This window comes from Rhipicephalus microplus, chromosome 3 (genome assembly GCF_043290135.1).
Source record: "Rhipicephalus microplus isolate Deutch F79 chromosome 3, USDA_Rmic, whole genome shotgun sequence".
Taxonomy (NCBI): Eukaryota; Metazoa; Arthropoda; class Arachnida; order Ixodida; family Ixodidae; genus Rhipicephalus; species Rhipicephalus microplus.
The window spans coordinates 79,565,423-79,584,075 of record NC_134702.1 but is presented as its reverse complement, the minus strand read 5'-3'; the positions used below and the strand labels follow the sequence as shown (position 1 = coordinate 79,584,075).

The 18,653-nt window shown below is 45.4% G+C and overlaps 1 protein-coding gene across 1 annotated transcript; it reads left to right on the top strand.

Annotated features, from left to right (window-relative positions):
- The first annotated feature begins 14,038 nt into the window (after positions 1-14,038).
- LOC142803245 (uncharacterized) lies at positions 14,039-17,773 on the top strand. Its single transcript, XM_075888357.1, has 2 exons — positions 14,039-14,242; positions 16,867-17,773. Exons 1-2 carry the CDS (start codon positions 14,137-14,139, stop codon positions 17,712-17,714), a joined length of 954 nt encoding a protein of 317 aa, XP_075744472.1. The 5' UTR covers positions 14,039-14,136; the 3' UTR covers positions 17,715-17,773.
- The last annotated feature ends 880 nt before the right edge of the window (positions 17,774-18,653 follow it).

The following is an 18,653-nucleotide window of genomic DNA, read 5'->3' as shown; positions in this document are numbered from 1 at the left end:
ACATGCCGCCAGCAGAGACCGAGGCGACAACTTTAAGATAACGTGCCCAATACTCTACGAATTGAGCTATGGTTCCGTCATTCATTCATAGCGAGGGTTTTTTGATCCGGCAGACAGGATGCCTTCAGGCAGTAGGGAAGGGCTTATTGGTCAGCTGTCCGCTCGGGAAGGGTTTACTTGCTAAGCGATGCACCTGGCAAAAAGAATGTTTCCCACTTGCATTATGGCCATCAGTGGCGCTGATTAACACTCCCGGATTTCCAGCCACATAAATACCTGACGAAAGTGGGTGAGAGTACGAACGCCACCATAGCTCAAACCCTGGACTATCAGGCACGTTATCCGAAGGAAGCAGGCCCGGTCACTGCCGAAGGCATGCTGTCTCTTCGATCTACCTGTTTTCTCCGTATCAATATGATAACTATACTATAAAACTCTTAAAACTTCACAAATAGCGTCCCCAATACAATGTTGGATTCATTATCTCTATCAGCTGTTATTATTATCTGGTATCTCTATACTCTATCCTTCCATTGAGAATGTATCATTGACCACTTGAACAGCTGTTTTGACAAAGTACGAAACAGGGTCATGTTGGCCGTTAAAACCAGAGCTTGTCAGATAAATAGTAAAAAATGTTACAGGTGAGTGCTCATTGGATTTTTCTCCAGTTTATGAAAAAACACAGAGCCCTGGCAGCCAGAGACCTTCTTTGTTTGTTTTTTCAATAGCAACTAGCAACGAAACACCGGGCACCTAAGTTTCAAATTTTCGATTTTTTTTTTTTGCACTTCTAAACATCACTGACTGTGCAGCTTTTCCAGTCGGCGCGTGGTATACAGGGTGCGTACGGCACTAAGCGAAAAAAAAAAAGGCACAGTTGCGAGATTTATGCGGAAAGAGTTCCACCTCTCCTCCAAGCATGCCACGTTGGATCTTAAAACGACATAAAAGACCCGTCCACGCAATTATGTGCTCATCTTCTGTTTTTTCTTTATCTTTTGATTACTCGCAAGTGCAATGAGTGCAGTGTTGGATAGATGATCGCTCGCATAAGAAATATTACTCGCTTCACATTCGCTTTAATTTTATGAGGCATCAGCACAACTGGTAAGTTGCACATTTCTACCCCACATCACACCACAGCATCACCGAATCGCTTCACAAAAGAGTGTTCATTGAAAAGTGGCATACAGTTATCACACCATGCGCAGCAAAGTACAATTTGCTGGTTTGCAAAAGTAGTGTTTTGCTCGGTAATGTTTCACACATCATTTCTGCTTAGACAACAGAAACTAAGGATGTATTAGTCTTGAAAAGGCATCCATAAGTACACTCTGTTCTAGCAGTAAAACTAATTAACTTTACAGTTTTCTGAATGGCACAAGTGCAGTGTGACAAACCTGTTTTCGATCGTCATTTTATACGTGCATCGCCGACGAAATAAATCTGATGCAGATAATAAGTAAAACGTACAGATGAAGGCAACATGCATGTGTCGCTATAATTATTATTTATAGAATAGACCAAAGGAACACATCGAAACACTTTATAAAACCACGAAGACTAAATCACTCTATCGCAAGTCTGCAACATCGTGCAAAAAGGAATAACCGAAGCGCATGGGAGAGTGTACTAAAAAAAATGAAACATGTGAGAGGAAAGAAAAAGGTGCGGTAAAAGGCTTAGCGGATTGCCCGTGCCTTTTTCCTCCGCCGAGAAGAATAAAGGAATAAAGCTGATTGTCGACAAGGGAGTACGCTCGACGTAACACGCCATCTTGCCGAAGAAAGAATCCTTCTTCGTCCACGAAGGCCCCATTCCATTGTGACACCATCCTCTCGCCTTTTCTGTGTTTACTATTCCTATTTCTCATTCTCCCAACCACAGTGTCGACATCTCTATACAGCCACGCGTGCTTGGCACCACACGAAAAGCTGCTCAGCCCCAACGAGGCTCTCGATGGCAACGGGCCCCCTCGCGCCATCTTTCGGGAGAAGCACCGCAGTGTTTGCGAATCTTAGATACACGCAACTGCCGCGGAGGCCGCCTGCACAGAAGCTGTAATCAAACACGCTAGCCTATAACAGGCACTTCGGGCCTGCCGCCTTGCTCACACAAAGGCCCACGAACACTCATAGGAACGAACACTGCTGCACCAACTCACAGATAGCTCGAGTGCAAACACGAGTTCAGGCGGCTTCTTACAGCCGAGACCGGGTTGATGGAGCCACCCTCATGGCCTGACGATGAAAAAGAACAGAAGGGCTTTCGTATATCTGCAAAAGGCATTAGAGTTTTCAAGGGTGCAGTTAATGGGATTAAAATAACCTAGCTTATTGCACGCAGCTTCGTTGTGCCTGTTACGTAGCTGTGCAAACATTTCCTCTTTAGCCGTAGCGAATCAGAAGGGGGAAGTAGCGTCAACTTTATCTGTTCATGTATTCACCAAACCTTCCAGCCGATGTCGCAAAAGTTCTGTCCACTTTCACTAGATGTTATTGCACTCATACGCGATGGCATTTTTCTTTTCCACTACTGCAACGAAAGTTCAAAAACGCACAAACCTCAACTGCTTTCTGTGCCCTACCAGAAAGAGGACGAAGGCGTACATACGTAATAATCAAATTTGAAGCACCGCGGTTTAGCACTCTTTCGCTTCCAAGCGTCTGCGGGATGTAATGCATTGTGAAAAACGTACTCAAAAGCATCAAGGTGTGTTGCCCTCTTTGATTACATCACCGTTCGTATTCATCTCCTTCATTTCATTGCCAACGGTCTTCATGCTTCGTATCTGAAATGTTGGCATTCGAGTTAATGGCGAAAAACAATAACCATTGAAGCTTGAGTCTTCTTGCATATCCGTGCTAGACTATCAAGTAAGCAAGAAACGAAGCCTATAAGGTATACCCTATGGCTGACACTTTACGTAGTGTCGATATCATAGCTATCCAAACGCTCAGTCTAAAACTTGTTACGTGGCGTAGTTGCAATACCATCTGCGATGCCTCGACGGCAGCCTTCTTTCGTTAAGAGTGGTGACACGTGAGCATGCATGCATATTTTGCCAGAGCACATAGGAACGGGGTAAAGTGGCAACACCACACAGTGCGACAACACAATGCGCACACGTGTCTCCGTGACCAGCGTTGGGGCACAGTCTGGCTGCGACGTCTTCAGTAGATGTCACCATCCTCACAAAAAAAAAGGAAGCGCTGGCGTCGAGGCAGCATGGCACCATCTGCCTTCGCGCCAAGTCACACGAGCCAGCGGGGCACCACGCTACAACCAAGAATTGCCTTGCTCTATATCCGTTGTGTCGAAGTGCGTAGCCGATAGCGCGTTAGGTGGTGCCTCCTTCGAACAAACACTCGCTTCTTCAGTCACTCAGCCGTTTGATACTTCGGCATCAAAAAAAGATTGAAGACAGACCGCAGTTAACCCTCCACTGCATTGTCTATCCAGTACATGCACACCGAAATGAGACGTATGCATAACAGTGTACAAACACGAGAACGAGGAAACGCACGTAATGGGTGACGCTTGGCACGTAAATGCTAATGGCAATATATGCGCCAACCTGCCAGTATTTTTGCCAGTAGCTCACAGAAAAAAAGCTGAATGCCTTAACTGTTGTCCTTCGCACAGGTCCTCGCATCTGCTTTATTAACGGGTTATGCTACAAGTACAGAACCCGATGAGATAACTCTGGTGTCAAATGTCTTTTTTTTTAGAGCACTGCTTTTAGGAGACCGTTCCTAGGTTGAGTAGCATCACCGTCACCGTTTCCCTAGGCGTCAATGAAGTATTAGATACACAATAAAAAAGTAACTGGTAGACACAAAAAAATTGCTGTGAAGAAAACGCCCAGAATCCACTTTGAATCGAACCCTGGCCCGTTGTGTGGCAGTCAAGCATTCTACCAACAAGCACCGCCTTTTTTTATTCATTTTCACCAGATAGAAACAGCTGTGCTTGTAACTCACTTGCAAAACAAAAAAAATTACCTATACACGCGTCATGTCAGACAATGAATCACCTTAATCTGTACGTAATATATCCTGGCAGATGAGGAAAATATCAGCCATGTAGCACGCAATGCTGATTACGCAACGAATGTATGGTTTAATGTTTCTCACAAAGTGATCAGCCATAATTCGTCACCAGACAAATCAGCATCAGCAAACCACACATAACATCTTGCATATGTGTATAGCGGGTACCTTGATTATCCGCAGAAAGAAGAATTATGGAGAAGTCGATGCTGTGTTACTTCCCAAAAATTATTATTTATGGCACAGTCGACACATTGCAGCAAGCGAAAACTTCCAACACACTTGGCCTTGCCGCCACACGAATTTGGTAGTATCGTAATCGTCAGCGCATCTTTTTAAGATGATAGCATTTCTCGGGAAACTTCAAAGCAGAAATTCTGGTCTGGTCTGGTTTGGTCTGTCCGTCTGTCTGTCCGTCTGTCCGTCTGTCTGTCTGTCCGTCTGTCTGTCTGTCAGACATCTGTCTGTCTGTCTGTCTGTCTGTCAGACAGACAGACAGACAGACAGACAGACAGACAGACACACTGACAGACAGACACACTGACAGACAGACAGACAGACAGACAGACAGACAGACAGACAGACAGACAGACAGACAGATGAACGGATGGACAGAGCAAGCAAAATTTACGAAGAATTCCTGGTTTTCCCGATGTATGTACCTCTGGAGCTTTGCCCACTCCTCATCATTTATTAGGGGGATATGCTGTGATTTTTTTTTCTTTCTGTACACCCCTTCAGCGTATCGTTTTTTTTTCTTTTTCCTTGTGTCCGTGCAGGCACGTGCGCCTCGCTTTTTCCGCTATTGTAGTGCATTCGCATTTCATTAAACAAAATATTTTTACTTATATTCTTACTTCTGTATAAATCACCTTTCTCGCATATGCTCCCCTCTTTTTTGTTCCCCCCTCCCCAAACTCTACTGCCGTACGTCTTGCGGCCTATTCCCTTTGCTGAGTTGTTCCATTCTTTCAGGAAACAACAAACACAAGCGCTGATTCCCCGCAGTAGGTGTTAGTCGCAGTAAAAGGCGAACAAGAAAAAATATCACTATTCCTCTTCATTCTTTCATTACAATCAATATTTTATTCAATCTATTTCTTGGTTTAGTAGCCATACAAATGTTGTGGGATAACTTTTTCTTGGTACATAATCCGTTTCTCGACCAATGCCCCAGAGTGTTTGGGAGCCACATATATAGGCAATCATCATCTTCAAGAAGGTTTCACACCATTGAATGTACCGTCATCTCGAATTTCTAACGCACTCGGCGGTTGTAGCCGCGTTCGGAACGACCGGCCCCCCCCCCACCGAACATCTTCCAGAAGACGCAGGAACCAGGGAAATAGCAGCACCGCCGACAAAAATAGCGCGTGAAGCATGGCTGACTTGTTGCCTCATCTGCTTGCACTCCGCGGTGATCGCCGGCCAAGCAAACGACGCCACCCTAATTCCCTCGTTCTCCACTCGCGGGGATTAACCCCAAAGCAATGTTACCAAATGGACGGTTTACTGCACCTATTTAGGAAGGGCCTCTGTACTTCTCTTCAATCTGTATATTGTGAGCGCGACAAGCGAATGACTCTTTATTCTCTTTGATATCATCATCACCTGTACATCTTCTTCATCTGAAAATACTATCACCAGCGTGATTTAGCTCGAGCCTGGCTGAATAAACCGGTTCCTCGCAAGTGGTGGACTGTGCTTTTCGTTCCCTCAAGTACTCTCGCCCGTTCTCGCTGGAGCTCCGCTCGAGTCGTCGCATACAACCCCCTTGCCATGGCGGCCCAAGATAACCCTGGCCCATCCAACGTCGCCGTCCTACTGCAGCCACCGCCACCCGCTCCGCCCAACAACACTCGCCTGCGTGATCCACCTGTGTTTTTCGGTCTCCGAGGCGATGATGTCGAAGACTGGATCAAGAACTACGACCTCGTCAGCGATTTGAACAGGTGGGACAATCCACAGAAGTTGCGCAGCGTCCCATTTTACTTGTCCGACGTTGCGAAAACTTGGTTCTGGAACCACCACCCCAATCTTCCCGACTGGGACACTTTCGAGCAGCAAATTCGTCAGATATTTGGTGCCCCTGCGCTTCGCACTGAGGCAGCAAAGAAGAAACTCGCTGAACGCACGCAGCTGCCGGGTGAATCTTACACCTCTTATATTGAGGATGTCCTTGCACTGTGCAAGCGCGTTAACACCGGCATGTCTCAGAACGACCAAATAAGCCACATTATTAAAGGCATTAACACCGTCGCCTTTAACGCCCTCGCCACGCAAAATCCTGCCACTACCCAGGACGTGATAACCATCTGTCAGCGACTTGACGAGCTTCAGTTTCTTCGCCTTTGCTACGATGCCACCGAGGTTCATTTGCTTGCACCCCTCGACTTGCGTGCGCTTATCCGCGACATCGTTCGTGAAGAGCTGCACGGGCGCTGCTCTTCCTGTGCTGCGGAAGTTACTTTCCCTTCTGAAAAAGATAGCTTGCGAGACCTGATTAAACAAGAGTGCCTTGCTGTTGTTTTGGCAGTGCAAAGATTCCGACCATATCTTCACGGCCGTCATTTTACCGTCGTGACCGACCATAACGCCCTATGCTGGCTTTCATCGCTGAAAAACTTATCGGGTCGCCTCGGTCGCTCGGCGCTTCGTTTGCAGGAGTATGATTTCAATGTCGCCTACAGATCTGGGAAGAAGCATCAAGATGCTGATGCTCTATCGCGCTTTCCTTTGCCCAGCGGAAGCCACTCACCATCGATACTCCAAAACGACAGCACCTCTCCAATCGCAGCGCTAAGTTCATCACCTGCCACCCTATCCGTCCTTGTTTCACAACAACGTGTCGACCCATACTGCCGTACTATTGTTGACCGCTTGACCGGCTCTACTACTCCTCCAAACGCCCGACTCCGTCGACAACTTAAGCAATTTAAGCTTGTCGGTGATGCTTTATGCCGCTACATTTACCACATCGATGGCAACAAGTGGGTTCCCGTCATCCCACGTTCTCTGCAACGTGAAGTTCTGGAAGCCTTTCATGATGATCCAACCGCCGCTCATCTAGGCTATCACAAGACTTACGACAAAATACGAAGTCGTTGATTTTGGCCTGGCCTCTCTTCAGCTGTCGCTAAGTACGTCGCCTCCTGTGTCCATTGCCAACGGCGAAAACGACCGACAACTGCTCCGGCTGGCTTAATGCAACCTCTTCCTTGTCCCACCTCACCTTTTGAAGTCGTTGTAATCGACTTGTATGGCCCTCTTCCTATATCATCCAATGGGAATCGCTAGATTGTCACGGCCGTCGACCACCTTACCCGCTACGCAGAAACAGCTTCTATACCATCTGGGACTGCCACTGAGATCGCCGATTTCTTTCTTCGCCACATCATTTTGAGTCATGGAGCTCCACGCATTCTCCTCAGTCATCGTGGCAAAGTCTTCCTATCTTCCATTGCCGAGCAAGTTTTGCGTGCCTCGAACACTGTTCACAAGACCACTTCTAGCTACCACCCGCAGACCAATGGATTCACTGAACGGTTTCATCGAACCCTATCGGACATGAACGCCATGTACATTCACCCCAACCACACGAACTGGGATGCAATTCTACCCTTCGTGACATTCGCCTATAATACGGCTGCTCAACGCACTACCGGCTTTCCTCCATTTTTTCTCGTCCATGGTCGCTCGCCAAGTTTCGCTCTGGATGTCTCTTTCCTTTCGGCCCCTGCACCCTCGACGGCTCCTTTCTCTGAAGAATTCCTATCTCGTCTTGCACACTGCCGTCACCAGGCCCGTGTTAACGCCGGCCTCTCTCAAGACACTCGAAAATCTCGCTACGACTCGTCTCGCCGTGTTGTAAATTTTTCCCCTGGTGACGAAGTTCTTCTATGGACCCCACTACGCGTCCCCGGCCTATGCGACAAATTCATCAGTCGCTTTATTGGGCCGTACACTGTGGTCGAACAGACATCTCCTGACAATTACCGCGTTTCTCCTCTTAGCGCTAGTCCTGATCATTGTTGCCGAGGAACAGAGATAGTGCAAGTATCTTGTTTAAAGCCTTATGCGCGACGCATTTCATAATACTGTCAAGCGACCAGGCGGCCGCTTTCACCGCGCGGGGGAATTAGTGTGAGCGCGACAAGCGAATGACTCTTTATTCTCTTTGATATCATCATTACCTGTACACCTTCTTCATCTGAAAATATCATCACCAGCGTGATTTAGCTCGAGCCTGGCTGAATAAACCGGTTCCTCACAATATCTGCATTTTAATCGAACGATTGATCTTCAGCGGTATTATACACACAAAGATCCACACGAATCCCTTTCTGAAAGAGACCTCTCGCTATCCTACTTGCTGTCTATAGGTCACATGATCTTGCCGGGTTTCCCTCTTATGACGAATTCCATCGGGAGAGCAGGAGCACTCAAAAGCACGCTGAAGGTGCCCTCTTAAGAGCCGGCGTGTTTGAAAGGTCGAACTGGTGCAGGAGCACTGTCATCCATTAGTAGAGCGAGAGTGCTTTTGCAGCGCTGAGAGCAGCTCTTCCTTGAAAAGCAGAGTAGGCGCAGTACGAAGGGTCGCGTTGCCTTTGAGCACCACAGTCTCCGATTTTCGTTTTTGCAGCTGGCGAGTGCGGCGACAAAGGTAGCAACTATGCGTAGCTTCAAACCACTGTTGTCCTGTTTTGTACGGGGAGCGACGATGACAACTGGACGTCTGCCGAATGCGTCGTTGCACATATATACGATGTGTAAGGAAAATGAAGAAGAGGTGAGTGACCGATTTCATTCGCATTTTGCTGCTGCCCTACCGATAATATGCCGGGGCTTAGAATGTTTCGATCTCATTGTTTCCCCAGTCATCCCCTTTCACCTTTTTTCCGGGAGCGTGGCGCATTCTAGTGGTAGACCAAGTAGCCCCGCTCTCAGTGCTCAACCTCCCACTCCTCTTTGCCAGAACCTTTTACTCCTGTTCATTCAATGGAATTCACAAGCCCCGTCGCGGTAGTCTAGTGGCTAAGGTACTCGACTGCTAACCCGCAGGTCGCGGGATTGAATCCCGGTGTGGCCGCTGCATTTCCGATGGAGGGGAAGATGCTGTAGGTCCGTGGGCTTAGATTTGGGTGCATAATAAAGAACCCCAGGCGGTCGAAATTTCCGGAGCCTTCCAATACAGCATCTCTCATATTTGCGTGGTGGTTTTGGCATGGTAAACAGCACATATCAATCAATCAATCAATCAGTCAATGAAATCTGCCAATAGTATGAGTAGTAACTTTTCGATGTACACTTCCTATTTAGCCAAAAGGTCGCTCCAGTTAATCAGCTAGCAAAAAAACCAAGCACCGCTGCGAAATTGCAGTTTCAGCATAACAACAAACTCAGATTGTGAAACATCAAAGTCAATGTCAAAATAATTTATTACTCAAACACATTGAAAAGCGATGCAGAAAAATATACAGACGAGGATTCTATAGTCGAATACTGTGGTGGGACCCTCGGGCAATTATAGTTAACATGAAGTATAAAAGAAAAAAATGGTGAGCAGGTGAATAAAAAAACGTAAATGCATAAAACGCCAACTAATATCCAAGAGTTGAATTCCAACACTAATTCTCACATGTTGCAGCTCCGTCCGCATTCTAACAATAATATCGGCTATTCATGAATCTAGAGTGAAATTCGGCTGAACGAGATGCGGTTACCAGATTAAACCCACAATGTTTTTTTTTTTTTTTTACGTCTACTCCTACGTTGACTTCTAGTCTCTATGCCAAGGCACAGCTTGTAACATTGTACTTATCCTGGTCTACAGCTTCAAGAAAAAGCAGCGTCAAAGCTTAATGTTCCTGCCAAGTTGTTACTTTCACAAGAACTCCATTTTGTGAGTACGCACTGTGTGCAGTCACGCTCAAAGTGTAATGAATAGTTTCTATATTTGCAACTTACCTGTGGCTTAGATACCAAACTAGAAGGAAAAATATTTTCACGGGAAAAATATTGTGGTCATTCTAACCCGTTTTGCTTCTTCAAAATCGTTTTATTTACTGTTGAATACTAACAAACCCATACATAATATGACTTCTTTATATTTGGCTGTGTGTTTGGTGCTAAAACTAAATCACGTGACTACCTTGGCTTCTTTTAGTTTCAGTTTTAACTCTTATATATCATATTAGACCCACCATTATATATCATATTATATATCATATTATTGGCGACTCGAGAATATCATATTATTGGCGACTATATCATATCATCTTATATATCATATTAGACCCACCATTACCTCTGTCTCAAATCTCATCTGATAGCCTGCATCGTTCCCTGCTCAGATTTACTCCTTTTTCGATTTTTGGCTTTTCTTTCTATATATTTTTCAGCCCAAAATTACGTTGCGTTTGAAAAACCATAAGTTTTTTAGTTAATATCCTGCCACCCGGTTCTTGGCCAATCCCTTTTTGTGGGTGTGCGCCAGAGTATCAAGGGTCATCATCATCATTATCATCAACTCTTTTTTGAAATCTGTTGAACGTCAACCTTGGATGAGTCCCAAAATTTTACTATACCCACCAATGGAATGGCTTCTCGCCCCTACGCCAAGGCAAAGTTGCAACCAGCTGTAATAAGGTACAACAAAGTTGACATTCTATTCGAAATAAGATGTAACAGTTATTTGTTGCACAGTTAAGTTATTCATCTTTTATCGACATTTTGACTTGCCACTCAATACTCTGAGTGGGCATGCTTCGATTGCTTTGGCTAATGCATTTGCGAAATTGAGTCAACGATCCCTGCTAAACATTCCCACCTGTCATTTCCTTCTTGGCTTTATTTGCAGGACCAGACACGTTCGTAGAAGCCATTGTCGTTCCCTTGAATTGTCCGAGAATGACCACACAATCCATGCATCAGTCTGCTGTCCTCCTCGAATAAAACGTGATTAACCACAGATTCGTTGTCGATCTGCCTACTCTTTCTGCCTCCTGCGAAATCCATTGGCGCAAGTGCTACGACGGTGGCGATTCCAGAACTGGTGACGTTGTACCGTGCTGTCACGTGTTCGAGTGCAATATGCGAAATAGTAAATTCAGAAACTACCTTTAATTGGTAATGATCGCACTACTGATTTTATTAGCCGCATACATCATCAGGCATGCAGTGCGGGCTTGCGGTCACTATAGCTATTGCTTATATAGTACTTCGTTCAGCTGTATATTGAACTTTCACTGAAAATTTTCCCTTGCTGAGACATAAAATAAGAAACAAGCTTTACATTACTAAACAACTAAGAAAAAGTTAGTCTGATCACTTTCTATTTTTTTTTCTTTGCTTCGTCGTTATTGCGAATGCACACACCAGAATACGGCAAATTCACATTTTCCTACAGACAATGTGAAGGTATAGCTTATGACTTTGTGAAAGTGGATACGTGCGAGAGAATTGGTGCTATTCCCTTACGCTTGCCCCTAGAAAATAACTTCATGTTAATAAGGTTGGTTTTAAGAAGGCTGCATTTTGGCGGGCCAGGCATGTTGGATTTCGCCTATAGAAGGGTCCTATTTTTCCCGAAGTTACTTGGAATTTCGGCCTTTTCGCCCACTGGATGCTCCATGCTAATTGCATTTACAAAATACTCCGCTTTGAAAAATGAGAGGTTCATCTGCTCAAGGACTGGATGTGTGTAGTCGCCCACGCAAAGAACCCTCCTTGGATAACGCAACAGAAAGTGCCACCCGTGTGTTTCATGTCTCTCTTATGTGTGGTTTTAATTTAATAGCAGCAGAGTGTCGCACGGTAATTGATGCTTGCTTGTCGTGTTCGTCGCAATGCAACCTAAAAATATATTTTCAGGCCTGTTCACTGACGTCACTCGTTTGACGTCACTCAATGACGCCACTCGTTTTGCCCGAGCGAGCCCCCCCGTACGGGATGGTGTGAATCCATTGCCACCTTCGTCTCCCGTCAAAATATAAAGCGTTCGCGGCAAGTTTTACATCTTTTTATCTTTATTCTTTCTTTTGCGACAAAAAGGCGCTGGTTTACGTAATCTACTGCACTTAAAAGCGTTTAGACATTTACCTGTGAGCCATTTTTTCCGCGAAAAAGTAAAAGAATGTGCGCTATCGAACGTGTTGTCGATCTACAGGAGCAGTATTTGATGGACCAGCAAAGTGATGAAATAATTAGGGTAAAGTTTATTCATTCTTTATTAACACACACACACACACACATACACACACACAAACTATCACCAACATGCATAGAAACTGTTCCTGCTCGTTTGCAAATTTTCTGCAGTTTCATTTTTATTCTTTTGAACACTTGTCTTTATAAACACGTAGTTATTGAGGAGAGTGTGTGCTCCTGCCAGAAGTATTTTATTCAGCACAATATGAGGGTGATGACCCCCCCACCCCCTCAAGAACAAAAATATTTCATTTCCCAAACATCTCTTGTGATCGACACAAGGAGCGGCGTTTCTCTTTTGTGCTGGCCCCTCTCACAGTGGAGCGTAGTCACTCCTATAACTTATGGCCCGGGAAATATGTTAGTACTGGGCTTAGACTAAACCATGTAACCCCCCTGGGTGCCTCTAATGCGCTTCTGGTTCTTGAATTAGTATATTTGTTAGTGGCTCTTCAATATTGAAGCTTGAAGTACGGCTCACACACCTGAAAATCATTTAAGAAGGCGCTTTACCGTAATTGTGTACACGCATCTAAATTTCAAAGAAACATAATAAGCTAAGGTGCTGCCAAGATTGGCGCAAAATTATAATACTGCAATGAAGCGATTGGAACACCGGCAAGAAAATACTTTGCACAAAACCGATGCACTAAGCAATGCCATAGCATCGCTTCGATTTTTCTCAACCAAGTGAACAGATGTAATACAAGAAGTCTGCTGCGCTAATCGCCATTAACGAATTGTTTACCAACCCTGAAGAAAAAACGCCTGTTCTGAAAACGTACTGCCACGTGCCTTTGTTTTTTTTTTCAATACCAGGGTTTACGCTAAAAATCGGGAACACACATGGCAATTTTATTTTAGAGCACGAATGAAACATGGTGGAGATGGTGCCGATGAAACGACTTAGAAATATGTAGTATACGGACAAACGTACCTTCGGGTCATGAAGAAAACGGATGTCGACGTCAGCTTGACAACGACACGCTCTCATTTCGTTCATCCGTTGTCCTTAGGAAACTAACGCACTCGCAATTTGCCACGCAACATCACCCAACCGTTCAGATTTTTTGCCGTACAATTGCGAATATTCAGTGCACAAAGCGCATCACATGTACCAGCTGCAGTTCATGGCCACAGAAAGACACGGTCTTCTCGAGTCGCCAACAAGCACGCCACGAAAACGTTCGTCAGGCTTGTAAATTCATGTCTGTCGAGCGACGAGAGCAAGCGCAAGCACGTCTGTGCAGCGAAACACACCAGTCTAAACGCAGTGACGTAAGAGCCAACTGCAGAAGCAGTGAGCAGGCTTGAAATTATCAAGGTGAGATTGCCTTCAGCAGTCAGCCGTTTCTGATAAGGCAATAGGATCTTCTATTGACATTATCGAGGTGACGTTATTTCACGCTGACACATTTAGTAGTGGCTCGGATATAAACGCATATTGTTGTTGTTGCATGCAAGAGCTTAAGTGTTGCGCAGGTATGCGCGTGAGTTGAGGTCCACTTTCTGAAGAAAAAAAAACAAAAAACAGATAAACAAACGAAAAATAAAAAGAAAGAAAAAAGAAAAAGGAAGAAAGAAATTTACAAGGTGGTTTCTCTTGTCTCCATTTATTGGTCGAGAAAGGGTTACGGAAATTTCATCTAACTCTACCATTTCATTTGAGAGCCTCATTTTATATGGTTTTGGTTTCCACCCTTCTATCCGTGCATCCGCGTTTCACTTCTTTCAGAAATTCCCGTAGTGGGTTCGCACCATTGAATATACCTTCATCTCGCGTTCCTCGCGCTGTCTGCGCGGTCGCGTTCGGGACGACGGGCCCCCCTGCCGAACATCATCCAGGGCACGCGGTAACCGCGCTGCCGACAAAATGACGCCCGGAGCATGGCTGACCAGTTGCCTCATCTCCTTGCTCACCGCGGCGGTCGCCAGCCTAGCAAACGTCGCCACCCGAGATGGCTCGGTATCCGCTAACGGTGAGTGCAACTCCGCAAGTGGGCGGCCGCCAAAGCTGGTTTACCGCATATGTTTAGTGAAGGCCCCTCTATTTTTCTTGAAGCGGGATTAGTTACATGACGGAAGGATCCATGTTCAAAAGAAATATTATTCAATGAGGATAGATACGGACTACACTAGGGGCTCCTTCAAAATGACTCTATACGATCACGAGACCGGTGCCCGTGACAACATGACCGTCCACGCTTCCTTTCGTGACTAACCTTTCTTTGTGTGTTTAGCAAACTGGTGGCTCTTGTTCGTCAGCTAACAAAATCTGCAAGTGCAGCTGCTAACTTACACCTTTAATTAGAAGGGCAATAAATTAGGACCACTGGGACATTAGGCCATATCGTTAAATCGTGGCTTATATACTCTGCAGAACATTTTCGAACAATATTAGCTTCTGTCCACCAATCGTGTTTTGAAAAATAGTGAAACTGGAAGAACGAGATGCCTTCAAAGCATTGACACCGAATTTACGCGTGTAAAATATTCTGCATCCGCGAGCAGTTATCAACCCTCTAGCAGCGATTTGCGACCCAAAATGCAACTATCTGTTAGATTGATTTATATGACTGGTATCTGGCACACTGGTCGCTAAGGGTGCTTATTTTTAGAGCTGGTATATCGCTTCCTTGTGGTCACCTCTGATCTCTTCTCTGCAAAAAAAAAAATAGTGACGTGAGGTTCATCTGTTTTGCTAACATTTCGTCTGCTAAGCGCGCACATTTAGTCAGGCCTTGTCACCATCACTGCCGTCGTCTCCGTCAAGTATGGATAGTGTTGAATACGAGAGCCTAGAGCTCTTAAATCACCACGATTCGGAACGTAGTAAATAATTTTTGCTTCGATGGATTCTTTGCGATGCAGTAAATCAAGAATGGACGACGTTCTAATCTGCAACTAGGATTGGTCCGGGGACTTACGTTTGGCCCATGCTCGTTCACGTGTCTGAATTAGCAATTCGAGGAGGAGCTTTTGCGTTCACAGCATTCTGGTATACTCAAAGGGGTCTACGAAATATAGGCATAGCGAATGCATATCAGCGGAGAAATGGCAGACGTTGGGTTTCTACAATAACAATTCTGTGCTTCCCAAGTTTGTAATTGTGCCTCCAAATTGCCCCCCTCTATTCACGTGCTCACGGTTACGCCGGCAGTGAATCGGTATTGCTCGAGTCCAAAGAAGTCTGCGGCCGAACTGAAATTCCCTATTAATAATAGGTGCGTGTTTCTTATAAGGGATTATATTTATCTATACGCTAATTCGCTTTGGTATAACACGTGGCTGTGTTGACATGCACTTTACGTGCAACCCACTTCGTTTAGCTTTTTTCCGCGCTTAAAACAACAACACAATGGTCTGCATGCTCTCACAGGCATGCAGACACGTGATTTGTCGAAAATGCGAAGCCTCACCAAGAAAAATAGAGAAATCTCGATATCAAGTAAGGTATCTCTTATAACTATTACGCGTAAAACATTAAGCTGTTTTTGTAAGACTGAAGTCTGTGGAGAACGATTTCACTTGGGCGAGAACTTTGCAGGATGGAGGATCGACAGAGGACGGAGGATCTAACTGTTTCTTTCATCCCAGCTTCAACTTACACTTGGTCATGCAGTATTTGTGAGCATTAGACATATACTGTGCCCACTAGTGTCCCGGCAGCATTAACTAATGTATATTCTTCGGCTAAAGCTCGTTTAGCGCTTTGGCTATACGATCCTCACGGAGCTATTTGACGCGTGCTCCTTGCCGAGAGGTAATGAAACGTAAAATATTTGAATATGAGAAACACAAAATTCAAAGTGCTGAATCTGCGCCCACAACCCTGGTGCCTACGAGCGCCCCTTCAAACTGGCACTACGCTTCGCCGCATAACGGTGAGGCACCATGGCGAAGCTGCCTCTTAAAATCTCCAGAGGCGAAAGATCGTTGGTGGCTTCTTCTAATGCGCTATCAGACATGCTCTATGAGTAAACATTTGAGCCTCTAAAGAGTTTCGACTTCCGAAACTTTAGACGTTCCACTACATTGGCTCTATTCAGCTCGTGACGGTCTTCTAAAAGCGTCCGCATTGTCCAGCACTTGCAAAAAATCGCCAGCTAAATCCTGACGTATGTTGGCATATTCCAACCTATACTACAGTTTTTTTAACAGCCTGCCACCCCACTATTCGCGCAACCCATTTGTTCTAATTACCCGTTATAAAAATGAAATTTCATGGCATTTGAGTATTGTTATAAGTGGATTCGACTCTATTGCATCCGGCAGCTACTCAATCCCCACAGTCGGCAGACGTCGACTTCACTTGAACAATGTGTTTGATATAACAAATTATCGAAAGTTGTACGTGTCAGTATCCCGACATGATCATGAGACAGGTCCGGCAATTTAGATGATCTTGTGTTCGTTAACGTTAAATGATGTCTGACAGTTCTTGGGCCTCTAGCATTTACTCTTGCATCTAAGTGAAACAGCCATGGTCTGGATTGAACTCGCGACCTTTGGGTTATTAGGTGAGAACCAGTGTGTTTGTGAAATTCTGCCATTATTCCTTGATCAACGTTCATCTCCTTCTTGTTTTTAATTGCATGAGCAGACTTCATCCTCGAAGCCCTGCTCGGTCGCTCTGGCTACCCGAGAATGAACGTCCACGGCACATCCCGGCGGTGGAACCCTTTTTTCCGCGACTTCAATGCATCCATTGCCCAGACCGATAACGAAGTGGGTCCTCCATACGTCCTGAACAATGTCGGCCAGAAAAGTGACAGCGGGAACTCATCCCTCGCGGTCGTTCGCCGACGCTCGACTCGTATCTCCTTCCGGACTGCGCAGACCACCAGCCACTCGAGGCTGATCGGCAGCAATGACATGGACGTCAAGCCGCTTGATGCTTTTAAGTTAAGAGACAAGACCAGGAGCACACGTGAAGCTGAAGACGCTCTGCACAACGCTGAGAAGTCCTTGGACAAGATGTCTTCGAACAGCTCACATGACAATATGCCGACGCTATCCGAGAACAGTTCAGCTCAGGCTTTCGTAGCACAGCCGATGTCCGAGCCGTGCAAGGAGCGCCAGCCTGCTGCTCTCCTCACAAACCTGATCCGCGGAGCCTTCGATGGCCTGCCATATCTCAGTTTCTCCAACAAAAGTTTCAGGCACACGTGCAAGTACCATCGTCATTCGGCGACTAGTGACTCAAAGCAATACTTTCTTGAGTCCACGCATGAAAGTGAATACGTGATACCCGTCTCTTTCATCGTACTCACCTTCGCCCTATTGTTTATTATAGCCGCGATTGTCATTAACCTGCTGGCCTCTGTTTGTACAAGCTCGACCAGGCAAGCGCGACAAGCTGGAGCTGGTATGGACAAACCATGTGGTCATCCGGAATTTTTCAGTAAAGGCACGGAAAATATCTCGTGCCACCCTGAAAAATTTGTATAGTGGTCTCGAACTTTTAGCCGACTCTTGCTCAAAATTTTGTAAGGTTCGACCTTTCTGCTTCAGAAGGAATAAAAATTTGTCTCATCGCCCAGTAGGTTTTTTTTTTACTTTCGTTGTGACAATTTCGAATGCACTGCAGAATGCAGAACATGTGCTTTATTAAACAGGCATTCTATAGGTTCTGCCACACTTTTTTTTGAGTAGGAATTCGATTGCTTCGATAAAAATTCTTATTTGCTTAGGAATCGACCTCTGCAAAAGTTTCTAGAATATGTCAAGTGCGAGCCGAGCTAGAGATTTGTCGCACGCCGTAATAGCTTTCTCTCCTGTCGTTCTCTACAAGCGCACTGTAAGATTAATTGTGAAGAATAGGACGAGGAAAAGAAGTTGAAGGGGCCCTGCTATGCTTTTTAACCATAGGTCAGATAATGCTGCCGATGGGTTCTCGAAGCAGCTGGAAGCACGCGTACTAAATGTGGCGCAGCGCATGGCCAGCAATATTTAAAAAACTCTTAACATTGCCTCAACATCTCATTCTCTCTACAATGACGCTACAAGCTCAAGAATTACTGCGTCCCAGGCTAACTGTCAGTCATTGGTTGAGTTCAACATAGCATGCTCGGTCGTTACTGGGGCCGTCAAGGGATACCGTGACTTGTCCCCATGTGCGTGAGCGATTGCACTGAATAACCCTGCGTTGAAAAAAAAACAGAAAAAGTGCTTGAGGTCACAAAGCGCGCGTGATGTATTTTTCTCCCGTGCTATGCCTCCCTGCTTAGCTTCCAGCGTTTTCGTCGGGACGAGAGAAGAGAGAATGGGATTGCAGCGTGCGACAAATTTTTGTAACTCCGCTCGTACTAAAAAGATCCTGAAAATTTTTGCGGTGGTGAATTCTAGAAGTCATAAGCTCCTTTAGTGAATTGATGCCACGGCTACTTT

What these genes read in the sequence shown, in the direction of transcription:
- LOC142803245 (XM_075888357.1), top strand. Translation starts at nt 14,137, where the DNA reads ATGACGCCCGGAGCATGGCTGACCAGTTGCCTCATCTCCTTGCTCACC. An exon ending in TGGCTCGGTATCCGCTAACG is followed by an intron (nt 14,243 to 16,866) that starts GTGAGTGCAACT and finishes TTGCATGAGCAG; the next exon opens with ACTTCATCCTCGAAGCCCTG.